This window comes from Danio rerio, chromosome 6, assembly GCF_049306965.1.
Source record: "Danio rerio strain Tuebingen ecotype United States chromosome 6, GRCz12tu, whole genome shotgun sequence".
In the NCBI taxonomy this organism is placed as follows: Eukaryota; Metazoa; Chordata; class Actinopteri; order Cypriniformes; family Danionidae; genus Danio; species Danio rerio.
Window position 1 is genome coordinate 50,928,197 of NC_133181.1, and position 23,305 is coordinate 50,951,501.

At 33.7% G+C, this 23,305-nt stretch overlaps 1 protein-coding gene across 1 annotated transcript in view; it reads right to left on the reverse strand.

Annotated features, from left to right (window-relative positions):
• Nucleotides 1–21,551, reverse strand: part of rhoca (ras homolog family member Ca) — a 35,269-nt gene extending 13,718 nt beyond the window's left edge. Inside the window, 2 exon segments of the mRNA NM_201150.1 lie at nt 4,980–5,137; nt 21,481–21,551. Coding sequence (NP_957444.1) covers nt 4,980–5,135 — 156 coding nt within the window. The 5' untranslated portion in view covers nt 5,136–5,137; nt 21,481–21,551.
• Between the last annotated feature and the right edge of the window lie 1,754 nt (nt 21,552–23,305).

Sequence of the window (23,305 nt, forward strand, 5' to 3'; positions counted from 1 at the left end):
GGTTAATTAGAGACAAAATGTTGTTTAACAACAAACAAAATTAGTTTTACATTTAAAACAAACCTCTAATAAATAGCATTTAGATGTATATAAATAAGTAAACAAACATCTAATAATAGAAATAAATATCTAACATAGATACATACCTATACACCTAAATACGGAGAGTCTCAAAAACCCTTTTGTACGAGGGACTACTTTCTTCCCACGTTCATTCACATTAGCAGCTGATGTCAGAACAGCAGAAACCGTTGCTACTCACAAATGTCACGTTAGAGCTAGTATTTGAATGATTCTCTAGTGTAATATCTAAAGTGATGACAAAACAGGTGATTATGCTTATTATGCGGTCTCTGTCACCATCTTGTGGCGGAATGTCAAACATGTTTGCTCAACTCAGTATGACAGGCTCGTTGAATCTCTAAAATTATGAATATTCAAAACAGGCACTATCCTTTTAAATAAACTGTATAGTTGCAGTCTAAACAACTACATTCTTGCCTAAAAAAGCCTCAAAAGTACATTAAGTTATTTGTCAAGCTGTAGAGAGTTTATTTAACTGCTGTCACTGTGGGCAGAGTGATACACAGGAGTGAAGAGGCTGTACGAGTTCTGATATTGCAGAGTATTGCACGGCTAAATATATAAATATACAGTTGAAGTCAGAATTATTAGGCCCCTTTGAATTTTTTTCTTTTTTTCAATATTTCCCAGATGATGTTTAACAGAGCAAGGACATTTTCACAGTATGTCTGATAATATTTTTTCTTCTAGAGAAAGTCTTCTTTGTTTTATTTCAGCTAGAATAAAAGCAGTTTTTAATTTTTAAAAAATACATTTTAAGGTCAAAATGATTAGACCCTTTAAGCTATAAATAAAGATAGACACAGATAATGATATTTAATTAGTTACATTTCCAAAAAAATGACTATTTATTTATAACTTTTACTGTGATTGTCATTTTAAGTTTTATTTACATAATAATAATAATAATAATTTATTTTATTTGTAAATGGCGGCTTTCTAGACACCCAAGGTTGCCTTACAACAAGCATCAACAGCCATAACAGAACAAACTAAAACAATTAATAAAACATTGCCAAACAAGCATTTTAAATGCATGTAAGGGTTTGCAGGTACAAACACATCGAGAATATAATAAATGATGAAATAACATTACTATTGTTATAATATTATATTATAATTACATGATAAAAAAAATAGTAAAAAGAAAGCCATACATAGTGTATCTATAGACACTTTTAATTTTATATTTACGTTTTATTTTAGTTATTCGCAAAGGCAGTTTATTTTTATTACTTTTTGGAGTTTATTGTCTTTCTATGTACATATTTTTATATCTTTTTTAGTATCTAAATAGTCCTTAATAACAATTGAATAAACAAAAAAAAAGTCATGCATGTTAAATAAAGTTTTTTTTTAATAAAATGGTTTACTTATTTATCCGTTTTTTATTTATGTGTAGTTTTGGTAATAATTGAATTATTTAATTGTTGTTATTAATTTAATTTTACCCCATATTTATACATTATCGGATGGTGTAAATGTATGTTTTTCCACAGGGTCAGAATAGAAGACAATGTTCCCGAGGGCTGTACAGATTTATGCTCAATCACCACTTCTATATTTATAGACGTGTATATATAGAAGCCTCTAGATTTTGACAGTGTAATGGCACTGAGAGAGCAAGAGGGGTTTTACAGCAGAAGCAGTCCAACTCTTAACTGCAACATATCTGGTGCTGGAGACACAGAATGAGACCACCTTCCCGAAACGCCGTCCTCCATTATGAGGAAATGAGGTGGTGTGTTTAATCATGCTCTATGTGGATGGAGAGTCACATCGACACCAGGCGAGAAAATTGCAGGCAGGAAACCAGAGAGAACAGCCATTTCCTGTTTTGCCAAGGCCCCTTCAGATTTCACAGTGGTCAGAGACGGAAAACACCAGAGCAATGGGAGATCTAGCAGAGCCCTTCATTGTCAGCCATTATAAAACAGTGCTTTTTGTTGTTGTTATTTTTCGTTTAATTTTAGACAAATTATTTACTTTTAGTCATTTTTTATATGATTTTGTTATTTTAATTTGTTTTTTTTATTTTACTTTACAGTACGTTTATTTCACTTGCTTGCCAGGTCAACATTCCAATATTTTAATAAAAAGTAATTAATTACTAAAATATATTTTTAATATGGCTGCACGATATTGGAAAAATCTAACATTGCGATATTTTTTTATTCTACAATACAGTGCTCAGCATATATAAGTACACCCCTCTAAATCTCTCTTTTCTATTCGGATTTTTAATAGGAAGCTATACAATATTAAATTTGTGCATATACATTAGATTATTTAATTCAACTTAAGTTATTTATATAGCGCCTTTACAATGTAGATTGTGGCAAAGCCGGTTAACATAGAAGTTCTAGTAAAATCCAGATTTCAGAGTTGGAGTTGGAGTTGAGTTAAGTTCAGTGTGGTTTAAATTTCACTGCTGAAAGTTCAAACACTGAAGACCAAATCCATCAACGCGATGCTCCACAACTTCCAATCCAAGCAAGCCAGTTGTGACAGTGGTGGTCAGTACTGAAGCCAAATCTGGAGCTAATCTAACAAAATAACTTACGATAACAGTCTAAAAACTAGTACACCCAAATTTATGTTATAGAAAAATATTAAAACACAAAAAAGAAAGAAAAAAAAAACAAGAGAAGCAAAAAATTGTTATAAATTTTGTAGGTTGCAATATTTTTCTTGAATTCATTGTATTATCTTTCAATTTCTAAATATGTTTGGTGACTAAAGTATTATTTTAATAAATATATCTGTTTAATAAATCTGTTCAGTTAAAATGCGCCAAAATACATAGCCTATTTTCACCGAGAAATTAATAAAAATATTAATTTTCAAAATGGGGTGTACTCAATTATACTTGGCACTAGAGATGTGAATACTAGATACTGAGATGTGAATATAATTTTACTAGATGAGATGAATAATTATTTGTACAGAATTGATTGTTTTAGATTAATTGGGTTGATTCTGCATAATATAGAATAAATCTACAAGCACAGATAAGTTCAAGTCAAACTGCTTTCAGGTATATGTCATAGTATTCATTTTTAGAAATAATTCAATAAAATGAATCATTATTAATTTGTCAAAGTTACAAACGATACATGCTTAATCTTATGCTTAACTGCTTTTAAAACCCTCAAACAATCACAGGCCTAAAAAAAACGTGCAAAATGATAAAGTATAATCCAGACTCAACATTGCGTATACTCGCGATGTGCCTCTTGTGAACGATTTATTTCACAACTCTATTCCAAAACAATGACTATAATATAATGATAATAATAATGATAATAATAATAATATTTTTTTGTAATTGCTAAATATGGGGCAGCATGATGGCTCAGTGGTTAGCAGTCCCAGCTGGGTCAGTTGGCATTTCTGTGTGGAGTTTGCATGTTCTCCCTGTGTTGGTTTGGGTTTCCTCCGGGTGCTCTGGTTTCCCCCACAGTCCAAAGACATGCGGTACAGGTGAATTGGATAAACTTTATTGGCCGCAGTGTATGAGTGTGTGTGTGAATGCAAAAGTGTATGGGTTCCCTGTACTGGGTTGCAGCTGCAAGGGTCTCTTTTGTGTAAAACATGCACCGAATAGTTGCCCCTCTGAAATAGAGACTAAGCAGAAAGAAAATGAATGAATGAATTGCTAAATACAAAATACTTTTGTTTTGGGATTGTGATTTTTATTGTTTTATGGAGTGTAATATGGCTCTATGCTTCTTAAAATTACTTTTATTTCAATTTTATCATTTTAGCAGGTCTATATAAACTTATTGTATTCAGGAAATTCTCAAGGCAATATTACATTTTAAATTAATAATATAAATAATAATAAAAATGATCAAACAACAACAACAACAACAACAACAATTATTATTATTATTATTATTATTATTTATAATAATAATAATAATAATAATAATAATAATAATAATAATAATAATAATAATATTTTTAAAGATCATCATTCTAAAACATAGATTTTTAAGTAAATTTTATTTTTTATTTTATTGTTTTAATATTGTTTTTAGTAAGTGTTTATTTTATCATACATTTATAGTTTTATGTACAGTTGAAGTCAGAATTAATAGCCCCCCCGAATTATTAGCCCCGTTTATTTTCTCCCCCGATTTCGGCTTAAAGGAGAGAAGATTTTTTTCAACACATTTCTAAACATAATAGTTTTAATAACTCATCACTAACTGATTTATTTTATCTTTGCCATGATGACAGTAAATAACATTTGACTAGATATTTTTCAAGACACTTCTTCAACTTAAAGTGAAATTTGAAGGCTTAACTATGTTAATTAGATAAACTAGGCAGGTTAGGGTAATTAGGCGAGTTATTGTATAACGATGGTTTGTTCTGTAGACTATCGTAAAAAATTTCTAGCTTAAAGGGGCTAATAATTTTAAACCTAAAGTGGTTCATAAAATGTTTTAAATGTATTTTAGACTTTCTCCAGAAGAAAAAAATATTATCAGACATACTGTGAAAATGTCCTTGCTCTGTTAAACATCATTTGGGAAATATAAAAAAAAAAAAATAAATAAATTTAAAAAATCAATGGGGGGCTAATAATTCGGACTTCAACTATATATATCATAAAGGCTAAATTTAGATAATGCATCTATAAAACACACCAAAAACAACAACAACGTTTATGTATTGTTTGATAATCATGGTAAAATTGACTAAGAAAAAAAAAGAAAAAAAAAAAGAAAAGAATCAATAAAAGCAAATCTCAGATCAGTGCTTAGGTTTCACAATCAGTGATTTTTCAAACCAAACCCAAACTTCAATGTGTGTAAACACTGCAAGACGAGCTGCATTAAAGCATGGCGCTGGGGCTTTGGAGGCGGACAAAAATCAATACCAACCTGTTTGCTGTCGACTTCAATGTCAGCAATGTAGTTCTCGAACACAGTAGGCACGTAGACTTCTGGAAACTGGTCTTTGCTGAACACTATGAGTAGACAGGTCTTCCCACATGCTCCATCTCCCACGATCACCAGCTTTTTCCTGATAGCCGCCATAGCTGAAGAGCAAAAAATAAAAATGATGAAAGGTTTGCTTCAACCCCAATCAGCCTAATCTTTATTTCTGATCTTTTGACACTGAAAGAGTTCAATGCACTATGAAAACATGCTAAACAGTTGGCTTGGGTCCAAAAAGACTGCCTTGGAATACATCCAACTCAGAAGAACAATTTGTTCTCAAAGAAAGAGTTCACAAAACTCTTCTAAATGATTTGTTCACTAATTGACCTTCTCTGTGCTTTCACGAAATTCATGACCAAGACATTTCTGTCAATTGGTCTACTTTTAGGATACTTTCATGGCATTTTAGACATTTTGAAACTTGATAGCTTTTAAGCATTTAAAAATATATTATTATGGCTAGGTCTGCCAATATATAATTTTAGCATCATTATCACAATGTGATCATTCATTTTAACTTGAGTAATTATTAATGTTACTGAATTATTTTTATTTTCATTAAACAATTGCTGTATTAATTATTATAGTAAAAATTATAAAATGCTGTTTATTTAGATTGTATTAATTCTTTTTTTATTATTAAATTTATCTATGCTTGTAAATTGTTTATTACAGAGCCTACATAATTATCTCAATCATAGTAAAATTATTTCCAAACAGAAACAATAAGTCATCTGGAGAAATTGTATTCATATCTTTATATATACCGCAGAATAACAAAATAATGGAATGTTACATTTTTCCAGTATACACTGTTAAAAAAATATCCATAAATTAGCGAAAGGGGTCCAGATGCAGACCTGGTGCAGATGCAATCTGAGCTGCATGCAATGCAGGTTAACATGTAATGCAGGGTAATGGCAGGGTTCAACGCTAAGGATTTTTTCTATTGGCCCAATCGGACCAGTGGTTCAGATTTTTACCTGCCCTGCCAATATTTTCACTGGCCCCACCAAAAAAAGTGAATAGCTATTTCTTAGCCAGAAAAAAATAAAAATAAAAAAAAAATATATATACACACACACACACACACACACACACACACACACACACACACACACACACACACACACACACACACACACACACACACACACACACACACACACACACACACACACGTGTCAAAATGTTTGTAAATCTAGAATGTAAATATTTAGAAAAATGTTAATAAATGTGTAATGAGCAAAATTCAAAGTGTTTTGAAACAAAAGATGGCTATAGACCTGCCAAACTGACAGCAAACTGTACAAAACATCACTTATTTTTTTAGTTGTGGTGTACCCTCGTATATGTCTGCTTACAATAGGTTAGAAACAAATGTTTTCCTTTAGCATCATCATTTGATGTTACCGCCATGTTGCTGTCTCTTTGCTGTAATAACGTGCTCACAACATCCAATCAGATAAGAACCACCAAGAAGGTAGCATTTGAAGGCTTGAAAACACAAACTGTTTCTCAATTCTAAAACTGTATTTGCACGCAATTGACAAATAGTCACAGGCAAATGAAACTTTAGTGACAAGGCAGCAGTGGCCCGTTCGGGCCAGTAACGATCCTGTCTACTGTCCAGAGCATCTCACACGCCATCGGCAGTCCTTATTGTTGAGCTCTGAATGGGCTCACCTAACCCCACCCCTAGTCCAACCCCTCACAGTGACATCACAAGCTCCACTGAGTGCATTGTGTCTGACATTGTATCGCTGAGAGAGTCAATCTCAGCTCGCATTAAAGGCCTCATCCATATACTATTGAAATTAGCAATTTTCCATATTTTGTGATTCATGTTTTATTTCCCCCCGTTTACTTTTGAACCACATTATGGGACCTTGATCTGTCTTCTGACAACTTTTAACCTTTAAAAGTGACTTTTATTAACATTTTAAATAGTTTAAAGTGATATATTGTCTGGGTTGGTGTTGTATTTTACGCTAAAAAATCCTTGCAATAAGCTGCAGGTCAATTTTCGGTTAATTCACAACTTATTTCTCTATATGCTATTTCTTATACATTATATAATTTCAAACCACTAACATGTCAATAAAAGTCACTTTGTTAAACTTTAGAGTTGCATTTGCAACAATAAGAGTCAACAGAGCAGAGATCAACATCCCATAATGCAATTCACAACCATAAACAAACTGAACACACAGATATTTCTTTCTAATATAGCGTGCATCTCCAATTAAGACCAGGAAATGTTGCATATTCAATGTTTTTTCTTTCTATGCTTCATCTTCCAGGCTTGTGTTGCTCTGTTCAAAATGATAGCCCAATGTTATCTTTGCCATTAAGCCATATGTTGTCCACCATAACCGAACAACAAGCCTGAAGGCACGAATGCAAGACACCGAATCACGATCAGATGGGTAATACACATCCACAAACATGATATGATCATCTGTTTAACGTGAATCTGTTATAAAGTCACCCTGCGGACATGGTGCTCATCGCGCTGCAAAACACACAGCACAATGCATGCAAAGCTTATGAACACAAATGGACCTGTCGGCATACTTGTGAATGCATGAAAAGCTCAATTTATTTTAACAATCAAATGCAACGTTATTTTTTTTCTCACCACTTCAATCAACATGTTCCTTTCCATCATAATTTTGGACTTGTTTATGTGAAATAAAGACAATATTTTAAGTCTATGATTATATTCTAATTGTTGTTTTATCAATATGAAAATTAGCCTTTATGGACTAGTTGACCACTTTGCAAATAAACAAACAAACTGATAAAAACAGCTCTTTTTTTAAGAGTTCAAAAGGATACACGAGGATGTGTGATGAGTTCTATTCAAGTTCAGTACCAGTATATGTTTTTGCTTTAAGATTTATATTACTATACGATATAGTCAAGTAATAATCACACAAGCAAAAGCAATGTTTACCCAAATAAAAGAGCAGGGCTGGGGTAATCGAGATCAACAGTCAGAACCTATAATCGATCTAATTTTTCCAGGTTGATTTTTTCAATTACTTTCTCTACCATGTGTGTAGTCATGTGACCTGTGGTTTATATACTACCTGAAAAAAATCTTGTTGCCTGTCCAAATTTTAGAAACAACAAAAAAACAACTTGACTTCCAGTTGATCTTTTGGTATAACAAGTGCCTTATATGAAAGACAAAGGCCTCTAGATTATGCTTATTCACCTGATGTGCTTAATAATGTACATGTCTGGTGACTGGGCTGGCCAATCTTGGAGCACCTTGAGCTTCTTTGCTTTCAAGAACTTGGCTGAAGTATAAGGAGGAGCAATACCCTGCTGAAGAATTTGCCCTCTCCTGTGGTTTGTAATGTAATAGGCAGCCCAAATTTCTTGACACCCCCCATTACTGAATCCCACTTTAATTATCAGATAGAAGTCAGAACAATCAGCAGAAGTTCACGCTGAAAGCACATAATGGTTACAAATGGGACGCTGGTGAGCTAAAATGATGAATGAGACATCCCAGCCCAGATTTAAGTCCACAAGTGCACATGAAAGGCCCATCCAAATACCTTTAATTGTGGTCTTGGCAACTTGAGTGTGTGTGAGCAACAGAAAACAAGTGCACAAGAATGTCCTCAAATACCCAGGCAGTGTCTTTAACACAAACCAAACAAACATTTAAAATGTGCATTTGAGGTTAAGCGGCACAGTGAGTAGTGGTGACGCCTCACAGCAAAAAAGGTCGCTGGTTAGAGCCCCGGCTGGGTCAGTTGGCATTTCTATACACTCACCTGCTGCTTTATTAGGTATACGTGTCCAACTGCTTATTAATGCAAATTTCTAATCAGCCAATCAAATGGCAGAAGTCAATGCATTTAGGCATGTAGACATGGTCAAGACGATCTGCTGCAGTTCAAACCGAGCATCAGAATGGAGAAGAAAAGTGTCTTTGAACGTGACATAATTATTGTTGCCAGATGGGCTGGTCTGAGTATTTCAGAAACTGCTGATCTACTGGGATTTTCATACACAACCATTTCTAGGGTTTACAGAGAATGGTTCGAAAAAGAGAAAATATCCAGTGAGTGGCAGTTCTGTGAGCGCAAATGCCTTGTTGATGCCTTGATGATAGAAAGGCAACATTAACTCAAAAACCACTTGCTACAACCGATGTATGCAAAAGAGCATCTCTGAATGCACAACACATCGAACCTTGAGGCGGATGGGCGATAACAGCAGAAGACCACACCAGGTGCCACTCCAGTCACCTATAAGAACAGAAAATTGAGGCTACAATTGGCACAGGCTGACCAAAATTAGACTATAGAAGATTGGAAAACCTTTGCCTGGTCTGACGAGTCTCGATTTCTACAGCAACATTCGCATGGTAGGGTCAGAATTTGGCGTCAACAACATGAAAGCATGGATTCATCCTGCCTTGTATCAACGGTTCAGGCTGGTGGTGGTAGTGTAATGGTGTGAGGGACATTTTCTTGGTACACTTTGGGCCCATTAGCATCAATTGTGCATCGTGTCAATGCCAAAGCTTACCTGAGTATTGTTGCTGACCATGTCCATTCCTTTATAACCACAGTGTACCCAACTTTTGATGGCTACTTCCAGCAGGATGACGTACCATGTCATAAAGCGTGAATCATCTCTGGTTTCTTGAACATGACAATGAATTCACTGTACTTAAATGGTCTCCACAGTCCCCAGTTCTCAATTCCATTATGGATGTGCAACAGACAAATCTGCAGCAACTGTGTGATGTTATCATGTCAATATACACCAAAATCTGAGGAATATTTCCAGTACCTTGTTGAATCTATGCCACGAAGGATTAAGGCCAATCTGAAGACAAAAGTGGGTCAAACCCAGTCCTAATAAAGTGTATATCAATACTAATGTGTTATAATGTACAATTTGCAATCAAATCGAAAGTGATTATTTGACAGTGCAATATAAAACATTGCATTCTGTTGCATTTCATTAACATACTAATACCCATCCAACCCATTTTCATTACATCTGCCACTTAGCAGTGTTAATTCTGTACACTATTCTTACATTAGGACTACGTTCAATTAATTTGCTCTATAAAAAGAAACATGTCAGTTTTGCTTAAGAGGAAAGCATTAGTCATAATCAACTTAGTAAGATCCCTAAGCAGCATGTATTATCGCATTAATATGTCAAGCAATTGATCGCCAACATCAATTTCTGCACTTGCTAGTGCTACTGGTAGTGTGATAATTCTGAGGAAAAACTGAGAGTTTGCACTCGGGTCTTTATGTGGGCGATGAGAGAGAGATTTGTCCCGCATCCATGATGAATATATGCAAGCAGGGACGCACAGCTGTGTCTCCCTTTCTGAGCCGCCCAAATACTCATCTATTCTTCCTTAGAGATCTTCCAACACACACAATCGCTCTTCTCCACTTTCTGGAATCGTGTTAGCACAAGCACTTATCAACAGGCCTCCATCAGATTGGACTTCCTTGGAGCAGAAAGAACTTTATTTTTAGCACGGCCTGGGTTTCAGTTTCTCACACAAAGCTCCATCCACCCACAGGAAAAACACAGGGGTTCATTTTCTAGTAACAGACTGGGAGAGAGAGAGCTGAGGGAAGCCTTCTGAAATTATTGAAGGCACTGCAGTTTCCATGATAGGGTAAACCAGAGTATATTGCTCTAAAGTGACACTATGTGAGTAGGGCTGCACAATATATTGTTTCAGCATCAATATCGCAATGTGCAAATCTGCAATAGTCACATTGAAAGAACTGAAATTTCACATTTTATTATTATTATTGTTATTATCAATATTATTATTACTACATAAGGCAGGGGTTCTCAAAGTGGGGGTGGGACCCCTCGAGGGGTCGCGGGACAATGAAGGGGGGGGGGGGGGTCGCCTGGTGATTTAAAAAAATCTATTTATTATTATTAAATCATATAGGCATGACCATATTTTATCCATAACCTACAGAAGAGAAAAAACATAGTCGTTTATAATTACTATATAGTTACTATAGTAGCTTATAGTTACTAGTTCTATTGGATTGCGACCCCAGTGGTAATTACATTATATTAAAGACACAGCAATAGCGTCAGATGCAGCAGATTGATTTTATAACACCAGGTTAAAGTTTCTGGCTCATTTACTGCACTGACATTAAACGAAGAATATCCCTGGGTGTATTGGTGTGTGTGTGACATTGCATGCAAGGTTTCTGTATTCATAACCAGGATATTGGGGGTCGCGAGTCACTGGCATCGTCATATTGGGGGTCGCAGGCTGAAAAGTTTGGGAACCCCTGACATAAGGGATTATAACTTTCAAGAAACCACATTTCAAAACATGTCATTTGTGGAGTGATTGAAAAGTTCATCTCTAATCTAAGTATGAAAGATTTTTATTTGGATGTGTTTTTAAAGCTTTTAAGATCTCAAATTAATTGAAACAATTTGAGCACAAGATTATGGATTAAGGTATGCAGCTTTAACAAAGATTAAATGAGTTTAATTATTTATTCATAGTCTATAAAGTGTTATTTTACATTCAATTATTGAATTTCTATACCTCAATCCCAAATACTTTAAAGCACCGTTTACTTCATTTGTTCACTGTTTATTTAATCTTCACTTTAATTTAGGGTTGTGAACCTACATGGTCTCACGGCTCGCTTTGGTTATGATTATCATGTCATCGATTTGGTTCACTTCGATACCTAGGTGAATTGACGATGCTTTCCAAACACAATTTTATATTTTACTTCACAGCACAACACTTCTTGTATTATATTTTTTTTAAATACATTTTATATGTATTTGTAACACAATCTTGTTCTTTAATTCAAGCAGTCAGATATATGTACTGTATCTTTAATTTTACCTGCTCAAAGAAACACTCTCTTTGAATGCATCAAACAAAACTCAAGTACATGCATGGAACAATATGAAAATTTACAGCACATAAACAAATCGTCACCTTGGAATTTTAAGGTTCTATCTGCGTTCTGAATTATTTTAAAATTTTTTGCATTTCATATAGCAAACAGTATGTGTGTAACATTTGTTTTTTAAATAAAAAGTCTTAAAATGTGAACAACTTATATAAAAAAAAAAATCCCATAATGTAAATAAGTTGTGATTTAATAAGAATATGTCTCAATTTTGACAAAAATGTCAGATAAAACCGTATAATTTTCGGTATAATTTATAAAATTTTATAATTTTCTTATAATTTTTAATATTGTAGGATATGTTATACAATGCATAACAGTGTAACGTAGCAGCAAAAAAGGTGACGAAATTTAAATATTATCCCGCTTGCTTTTTGAGCATTGTCGAGTGAGTTGTTAATGCCTACGACTGGATAAATGACACTGATGTAGAGATGCGATGATAGACGCTTGGGGAAAACTCGCTCTGCACATACGCTCGTGTCTGGATCCACAAGTATCGTTATAACAGCCGAGAAGAGAAGAAATGTCACCCCAGCAGGTCAAAGGTCCACAGTGAGAAAGAGAGAGAAATGGAGTTTACATTTATTTTCTCTTAATATAGCGAAACAGGGCTTCTACTGTAACTGTAGTGTCAGGGAAAGACTGTCCAGCAAACACACGCAGTAAAAGTATTCAGTTTCTGCATTTTAAGGAGCTGGAGTTTTGTAATTAATCACGCTCGCCTCCCTCGCCATAGTAAGCTAACGCGACATAGCGCATATGAGATAAATGACGTCAGTACGTAATAACCTGTTAAGATCTATTAAAAAGGTGTGAGATTGAACAAGATGATTAGACATTAAAAAAACTGAGCGAATTAGTCCATATTTGAAAGTTCTGTCCAAGTCATGTTTTGCTCTTCAATTGGCCTCACACAGACACATGATGCAATTTCGCAGATCAGAGTTTACCAAGCTTGAACTTTACAACGCAGCGAACTGCAAAACTTGTCGCACGAGCTTGTGTTTCAGTTCTGACACATTTGCATGGAAGTCTATAGGGAGAAAAGTCCAGCATGACCGCAGCTTCACTTAAGTCATCTTGTTAAAATTATATTCATATCCAATATATAAAACTGCATAAAAAAATATTGTAATGCTAGTTTTTTTAATATCATGTAGAGCTACTATACAGAGAATTTTTGGAGAATTTAATTGAGGACAAGCAGGGTAACAGCTTTTAGTTGTATTTTTTTGTTTTGTTTTTATACTCTATAAGGCAGCAATGTCAATACAATAAAAGTAGGATACAACTGAACAACAAAGTTTTAGTAGTACACATTCACATTCTCATTTAAAAAGTATGCACCTGTTTTTCATTTTAAAATTTAATTACAAAGCTGTATTTTTATTTTTAAATACATCTGATTGTTTCTCACATTTAAATACAAAAAGTGTCAAACTAACGTTATAAACTTTCTTACCTATAATAAATAAGAACAATAAATTAATAATTTTCTCCAAAAAAAGTGTGCTTTTACATTTTGGAGGAGAGATCTCCTCAATCAGAAACATTACTAAGGAGAGATATCGTTGATATAGTAGGTAATACTTTTTCGGTATGTTTCATTACGGTGTTAATCTTTTAATTACTAAAGCAATCCACTTTGACAGGCACTAATAACAATACTTAACTAACTTTCATGTCTCTAATAAGAGAGTAATCTTAAATGTACAGTCCTGTTTGACCAGAAACATTCCTTTTTAAAATAATTGCTTTGATATCAAAAGAGAAACTAAGCTTGGAGGAATTCACAGATGTTCAGGGAGCACTTTTATTAACTTGATCAGGAAGACTTCCTTATAAGCAAAGCATATCTTGCATAGCAGGGTCTGAAATGTTCTGAAATCTTCCTTTAAATAGGCTTTTTACTCAACACTTCATGTGTTCGAAAACAGGGTAAACACTCACATGAGTCATCTGAAAAATACACGCTCACAATTATTGACAAAAGATAACTAGACAAATAATGGTAAGCAGGTAATTCAGGTTACAGAAGTTAACAGACGGAACTTTAAAAAAAAACTCACAACACATCTTGAACTATTGTTGAAGGTTCAAAAGAGAAACTCAAATCCATGTGATCAGTATCGGCTTAAAAACGTTTCCTATGACACATCTGAACAAATCCCAAAGTTCTTCTAAACAGACATTGTTTTACGTACCACAAGTAGAACAAGCTTCAGGTTAAAGTTTGGGGAATCGTCCATCTAATCCTATACATAGCTATTTTGCAGTTTAAACTATATAGTAACTTGCAATGGGTTTCCAAATACACTTAAAAATGAATAAAGAGAGAGCCAAAGAACAATCACCTAAGAACATTTTTCCTACAGTGTGATGAACACTTTATCAGTCTAAGAAACCTTTCTACACTAAATAGACACTTTTCTGCAATGAATAGGTTTCATTGATGTTCAATGTTTTTCATGGAATCATACATGAAAGAAATAAATACACTTTGATTTAAGATTGTACAGGATAAAATACAGCAGTGCAGTTCACAGAGAGCTACAAATCCTTAGCTCCCTGTGGCCCAACGTAAGGTTATAAGGTTACACAACCAGGGCAAAGTTCTCAAAAACAAATGCCAACACTTCAAAGTTCAACAAACAAAATCAGAAGCTGATTGGTCAAAGTCCAAAACTAAAGTGTGGATAAATATAATTGAAGTACTTGACAGTCTGCAAGAGAAATCTGCAGTTTTCATTTATTTTCCTTCGGTTAGTCTCCATTTCAGAGATTGCCTCAGCGGAATAAACTGTCAACTATTCCAGCATATGTTTTGAGCAGCGAATGCCCTTCCAGCCACAACCCAATACTGGGAAACACCCATTCTCTCTCTCTCACACACACACACACACACACACACACACACACACACACACACACACACACACACACACACACACACACACACACACACACACACACACACACACACACACACACACACACAGGTTTATTCGTTCACTTACAGTGCTTGTCTGTGGACAGTGGAGGAAACCGCAAGGAAATCTATGCCAACACAATGAGAAAATGCAAACTCCCCACAGAAATGAAAACTGGCCAAGCCGGGACTTGAACCAGCAAACTTTTTGCAGTGAAGCGATGAGTGCCACATTCTGCAGCTTTGTTTTATGTAAAAGTTTTTGTTTTTTTTGTCAGCACCAATAGCCTAGCAATTAGTGTATCGACACATCCTACTGAGGTGCTCGCAGTGACCCTGAACTTTGGCAATCCATCCCACTCTACACTGTCCTATAAATAAAGGTATTCAATCAGTGACGATGATCACTTCAACCACTAACAAAGGCACACAGCTAAAACATTTGTTTTTTTTTCTTTTCCTCTGTAAGTTATTTTAATAAATTGAGTGTCTTTGGTACTATAAATAAAGTTACATACTGTTTAAAAAACATTCATTATGTTTAAAAATGTCAAGCCAGCTCACTTTTTGAATAACCTTGAAGCATATAAGAGCCTATGACAATTATGGCTTTCACTCAAATGACAATAATGCAATTGATATCTAGTTGAGGTCAGAATTATTGAGAGGGGTCTGACTGCAGACTCGGTGCAAATGCAGTCTGAGCTGCATGCAATGCTTGTGAATAGGCTCACCACCACTAACCATCACAGTGACGCCACTAGCTCCATGGAGTGCATTGTGACTCAGCTTGCATCATAAAAGCTGCATCCAGATCCTACTGGAATTATTACTGTTAAGTTTTAATTATTTTATTTGTATTTTTTCCAATGTCTGTCTTACAACTGATTTATTTGACTTTTGTCATGATGACAGTAAATAATATTTTACTAGATATTTTTCAAGATACTAGTATTCAGCTTAAAGTGACATTTAAAAGCTTAACTATATTGTAAAAATTATTGCCTTGAATTTAAGCTGAATCAAATTAACCTTATAAGTTTGTTGAACTTGTATTATGTTAAACTGACTTAAAACATCTTGCGTAACTTATAAAATTGAGTTAGAACATGATTAACCTAGTTTAATAAGTTACAATGACCTAAAAACATATGCTCCCAGGACTAATTGATCATTGTTTTACAGTGTAGGGTAATTAGCCAAGTTAGGGTAATTATGCAAGTCATTATATAAAATAGTTTTTTTTTTGTGTATGTAGCCAATCAAGAAAAAAAAAAATTATTGCAAAAATAAAACAAATAAAACTTTCTTCAGAAGAAAAAATATTATCGGACAAACTGTGAAAATTGCCTCGCTCTGTTAAACATCATTTGGGAAATATTTGAAAAAGAAAAATAATATTAATAATAATGTTGACTTCAGCTGTATATGGTCTATCATGACTTGCACTTAAGTTGGCGACGTCCCATGGAGTCACCAAAACAAAAATAGAATTGATGATGTCATCTTTTGAGGCATGACGGACAGATACAGTATGAACTCATTCCACATAGGCTGTATGATCCAGTAAGTGATCCAATGGACTCACTAACACCTCATCAGTGAAAAGTGAGGAATATTTCATTATTAATCTCATTCTAATCCTTGCTAAATTCCATATCCACTGTAAATTCTCTCAGAGTATACCTTGTTTTATTGTTTTTGAAAAGGAAATTCAACAGTAGATTAGAACTATTGCTTCCTCTAAAAATCTTAAAAAGGAAATAAAACTGTTAACTTATTTTACTCTTTTTTTATTTTCTTATAATTAATAATTTCATATTATTTGTTTTTCTTTTGTTCTTGTATTTTTTTCTCTTTTATGTGCTTATTTGATGCTTTACTTCTCTGTAAAAGTCATGTACACTCTTTGTAACACATTTGTATGATGTTGTTATTGTTACCCTGACATTTAAAAAAAACAACAACAACAAAAAAACACCTCATTAGTGAAGATAATAAACTGAATAGATCTAGTTGAGTAAAACAGTGATAGCATCTTTGACCTGGTTTGCCTTGCTTTGATCCATCAGACAGTGACTATATTTTGATTCATACTGACTCATTATTCATCAATCCAGTTGAATCGAAGTTTTGCATGTGTCCTGTGAGCCAAAAACACTACACTGTCAAAAAAAGACACAAAATGGTGCATATAGCCTCAGAGGTTGTGAAACTGAAAATGCACTTCTGCAGTAGGATAATATTTGAAAGTGTGGCAAAGTTCACCAGATGGCAGGCTGACAACGGCATCAGAGGCTTAATGCAACAGGAAGCATGCTGAGGATTCTGGGAGCAATTTATAATGCAGATCTGCCTTGAAACTAGTCAATAAAGCATTTTCAACAAACCTAAAATCCATATTAGCTCAATCTCAGGCCATACTCTAAGTGATGTTAATGTGCCATGTGTATAAAATAATCATGTCATCAAATGATCATGTTGTCTATAGGAACGGTTTGACGTTTTGCATAAAAAAGCAACAAGAGTTTCTGTCATCAAACAAATGGGTTTTTTAATGCACATATTTGACACATTATCAGTCTTAATCAATTAGTTTTCAGCATAATGGATTATCTAGGGCTAGGCATTAACTTACCCTCTCTTTCAATCTAAAATGCATTAAATAATCAGAGTTAATGAACAAACAGAAGGTGGAAACCAACAGTTAATAAGATTTGGATTTAGACAGCATTCAGTCCTTGTCATTTCCAGACCAGCTTTGTTAATAGCCTTTTAATTCTACTTTTTGGCAGTCATTGTGTCTTACATATCCATCAGTGGGGCTCTACTGTCATGGTGCATGTCTAAAAGAATGAGGCAAACCTCTGTTGTTTCCAATGTTTTTTAGAACACCATTTTGGATTTGGATATGTGGTTGATCTTGTTTAACATTGACAAGAGATTTTTACTTTAGTTTTATTTGCCCTAAAACATTAAGTCAAGCTTAAAAATGAAATATGAAACTGCTGTGTTTTGGATTTTAATCATTAAAAAAATAATAATAAAAGGCAAAGGGTTTGCTTTATGACTTGTATAACCATTGTATATTGCAACTTGTTAGTGCATGTATTTTAGGATGCATTTCTTTTTCTTTTATATAGATTTCTAATCCATCTTGTGAGTCTTTGCATGCAACTATTATGTGCTGACGTCTTAATCAGATCTCACTGGAATAACAACAGATTGTAATATCTCAATGGGATCTCCTGGCTGAACAAGGGAATAATCATTAGAAAATTGCCAAATACGTGTTTGTAAATTATGAAACATACAGATGAAGCATAGACCAAAACAAGTGGTCACAGTATCTCAGTATTGTGCATAACTCCAGTAATATTTTAGTAAATTTACTTAAAATTAAATATTTATAAATAAAATATGGTGAGGCAGTGGCGCAGTAGTTAGTGCTGTCGCCTCACAGCAAGAAGGTCGCTGGTTCGAACCTCGGCTCAGTTGGTGTTTCTGTGTGGAGTTTGCATGTTCTCCCTGCCTTCGCGTGGGTTTCCTCCAGGTGCTCCGGTTTCCCCCACAGTCCAAAGACATGTGGTACAGGTGAATTGGGCAGGCTAAATTGTCCGTAGTGTATGAATGTGTGTGTGAATGTGTGTGTGAATGTTTCCCCAGAGATGGGTTGTGGCTGGAAGGGCATCCGCTGGGTAAAAACTTGCTGAATAAGTTGGCGGTTCAATCCGCTGTGGCGACCCCAGATTAATAAAGGTACTAAGCCGACAAGAAAATGAATGAATAAATTATATATATATATATATATATATATATATATATATATATATATATATATATATATATATATATATATATATATATATATATATATATATATATATATATATAAAGTTTTAAATTTTTTTAAACATTTGCATAAATTATTACCCCCTTTAAGATATATTTTTTCAATAGTCTACAGAACAAACCATCGTTATATAATAACTTGCCTAACTACCCTAACCTGCCTAGTTAACTTAAATAACCTAGTTAAGCCTTTAAATGTCACTTTAATCTGAATACTAAATATTTAGTAAAATATTATTTACTGTAATCATAATCAAAATAAATCAGTTATTAGAAATGAGATATTTAGAAATGTGTTGAAAAAATATTCCCTCCATTAAACAGAAATTGGGCAAAAAAATAACCAGGGGGGGGTAATAAAACAAGGGGGTTAATAATTCTGATTTCAACTGTATATAGTGTTCAATTATTCATAAACTGAGATTAAAACCCACTCTAAACAAATAATTTTGGCATATATATGCCAGTATTCAATAATACAACACAATGTGGTGATGCATATACAAAATATACTGTTTTCAATAGGAAAACATCTTTTGTGTTGTGCCATCTTAACCAGGTCTCACTGGAAGAAGAGATTAGTAATCTCATATTAGTATAAGAGTAATATCTAGATATGATCGCCTGGCTAAATAAAAGAATAATAATTAGAAATTGCCAAATATGCCTTGAAACATACATACCCCATGTATGAAGCACACACCAAAACAAGTTGTCACACTTCATCAGTATTGTGCATAATTCCAAGATTATTTAGGTAAATTTCAAAAATATATATAGCAGGGATGCTTCGATCAGGATTTTTGCATCCGATATCAAATATCGATTCCTTGTCATGGTGATCGACATACCAAGTACCGTTTCTGATGCTTTAAGCTTTAAAATGTATAAAGCATATTTTCAGTCGAAGTATACTTAAGCTTAAGATACTCAAGATACTTAATCATTTAGTGTGGACATGTCATGGTCAGCAGCAACTTTACAGAACAAAAGAATTGGCAAGAAGAATCACTAATAAAGCAAATTGGAAACTGCAAATCCTGAAAGAAGAATTCAACAAGTCTCAATGAAGTCTTAACTATAAAATTTTTCGTTTATATATATATATATATATATATATATATATATATATATATATATATATATATATATATATTCCATAATATTTCCCGCCAGGTTTTAATGAACATGCGATATTGTTGAAAACACAGAACACTCAGTTCTTATGTGTCCTTTGCTTGTAAACTCGTAAATAAACAATTGTGATCGGCTCATGAGATCGGCCAAATTAGCAAGTACCGATAAGTACAGGCAAAACCGATAGCATCCCTAATAGGCCTATATAGTATTCATTTATTCATAAAGTGAGAAAAAACCTGCCTATGTATAAGATTAGTTATATATATAATTCTTTGTTAAGAAAGAGCAGGTTTTATCTCACTTTATGAATAATTAGTATTCAATATTTTAAACCACACTGAACTGAGCTAAACCGAACTGAACTTAAACACTAAAAAAACTAAACTACTCTGTTCCAATTACTATGACCATTTATGTGAAGCTGCTTTGACACAATCTACATTGTAAAAGCGCTATACAAATAAAGCTGAACTGAATTGAATTCAATAAGCCAGCGTTTAGTATCCAATAATACAATACCATGTGGTGATGTATATACAAAACATGCTAGCCCAAAACATTGTTAGTTCAACTTCTAAATCTCTTCTTGTTATTCATTAAAATGTTCAAAGCATTGTGATAAATTATTCAGCAATTGTGAAAAGTAAAAATAATTTTTCAAATCAATTTTAAACACTAGTTCCCACAATAAGGAAAAAATAGTTAAGAGTAATTTCTAGCCAAAGAAATAGTGAATAAGTAAAGGGAAAAACATAAGAATTCTCAAAGTCATTTTACAACTTTATTCATTTCAAAGAGAACATTAGCTGGCCTGACAAAACAGGAAAAAACACTTTTGACATTCCCTGACATTTCCATTTTTCCCACGACCACGGGAACACCACCCTGCCTCAGTCTGTAACAGTTTTTCCTACAGTTCATACTGAAATCTGGGCACTATGAAATATCGCTGAACTCAGACTAAAATGGCCTACAGCACCTCAAGGATTAAAGATCAGGCCTTTCTTAAGTCTTATCCAAGCATTTGGTTGCCACAAAACGCACGCAGCCTTTGGCCTAAGGCACATTTGTAAGACGGCAGTGCTATTGATAAACCAACATGTCATCTTGACAGTCGGTAGTAGAACAACAGGTTAGTTAGTCGCTCTGCTGGGTTTAGGGGAAAAGTTTTGTTCGCGGTCGACTACTACAACAACGCCCTTGTTTCACGACTGAAGGAAACTGATTTACGCACGACTACAGAAACAGCGATTCATTACTTCTCATGATAATCCAAAAAGCAACCGCAACTCGCGGAGAGCTTTCGGAATATGTTTTAAAGAGCACATAAAGACACCACATAACTCTAAACATAGACTTTCACTTTGCTGCCACACTGCCTAGTATGTACAAACTCATATCCTGACTGAATTTCCGACGTGAAAACATCGAACTAACGTCTCGAGCCACCACCTACTTTTCCCAGCAAACTTGTTATCTATTAACATTCCTAAAGTCCGACATGTGAAAAATAGATTTTATAGACATCAGATGAAAACATACATACCTCCTGTTTGCTCTTAGGTGCCTAACTGCCTGTCGCGTCCGAGTTTTGGGCTGAATGTGTATGAATTTCTCGTTGTTATCGCTGGAGACCCGCCCGCAGTAATGGGAATCTGACTCGCCGCTCGGTGTGCACTGGAGGAGGCGGAGGATCAGCACTGCGGTCCCTCCCTCCGCCACCGATAATAATGACATCATTCTGATGGCTGTCTTCTTCACCACAGACCACTATTACAGAAGAAAACTCTGCGTTAGTGTGCTTGATAAGGAACTAAAAATACTTCTGCATTACTTAACATAAAAGAATGACCATTAAAACTGTCGATTTGTGTTTTATTTTTAAAATTTGTGACTCATATAATGGTCCTGCATGTCTGTAATTGTAAGAATTTTATTAATTTTTTTTATTTATATGCGTGTTTTTTTGTGTGTTTGTTTGTTTTTTCCCCTTAATTGACGTTTTCTGTACTATTATTATTATTATTTTATTTTATTTTATTTTTTTACTTTGTGTCACCCTGACATTAACCTATTGTTTTATTTTAGTGTATTGTCAAATTATTATTAAAGCTGCAAGCAGCGATGAAAGGGACCTCGCACCAGGGATATATATATATATATATATATATATATATATATATATATATATATATATATATATATATATATATATATATATATATATATATATATATATATATAAACCTGCCAAATTCTTTGATTTGTGCCAAATATTAATTTAAAATTTAATCAGATGAATAATCACAAGCCGTTATTTTAAATGCACATATACCCAGATGTTTTGGTTGATGTTGAATATATTATATTTAAACTTACTTAACTAAAAATTCTGTTTCTTGTAAATATATACTTTTTTGATATACGACATTAATTTATTAATTTTCCTTCAGTTATTCATCAGGGGTTGCCACAGCGGAATGAACTGCCTGATATACAACAATGACAGAAAAGCTTTGGAGCAAAATTTGATTATTAATTTTATGATTATGTATGAGAAATACACAAACAGTGTAAAACAAAAATAGTCCAGTGGTAAACCTAACATTTATTTGTTTAAAATGATCTAAGGATCATACTGAAACCCTAAAAGATCTTAAAAATAAAAAGCTATAAGGATGTATGCAATTTTTGTAATCATTTTCTTATTTGAATTTCTTGTAATTTATATATCCCGTCATTTTTTGCTTTCTCATATGGGTTTGTTCATTTGATGTTAATGTAAAAAAAGTAAGTACTTTATTCCTCAGCTTTTGTGATGCAAAATAATGAATAAAAAATTAAAATAAAAGCAAAGCGGAAAAAAAGCCCATAAAACTGTTTCATTGTGTCATTCTCAAAATATTTTCCTGATTTCATAACTAATATCTTTTATTTTTAAGTTACACTTGCCCATGACATTGTGCCTTTTTAGTTTATTTAATCTATTACTTTCTATTTCTTAAGTTTATTTTTTATGGCATTCAAAAAAGACATTATGCTGTTTGGACTCACTCGTATTACAATAGTATCATATTATGTTTGGATTAATATCAGCAAGCAGCTAGACTTGATCAAACCACACTCACATGTCTATTCAGAAGAGAATAATAGCCTATAATTAGGTTTGAATGCAAATTTTGAACAGTGTAGTTCTCAGAATAAGGATATTTTTGAATAAAAAACATAGGAAAGTTGTCATTTATTAAAATGGGATTTATTTATTTTAATATTTATAATTGTATAAAGGGCGACATGGTGGCTCAGTGGTTAGCACGATCGCCTCATATCAAGAAGGTCACTGTTTAAGTCCCGGCTGGGTCAATTGACAT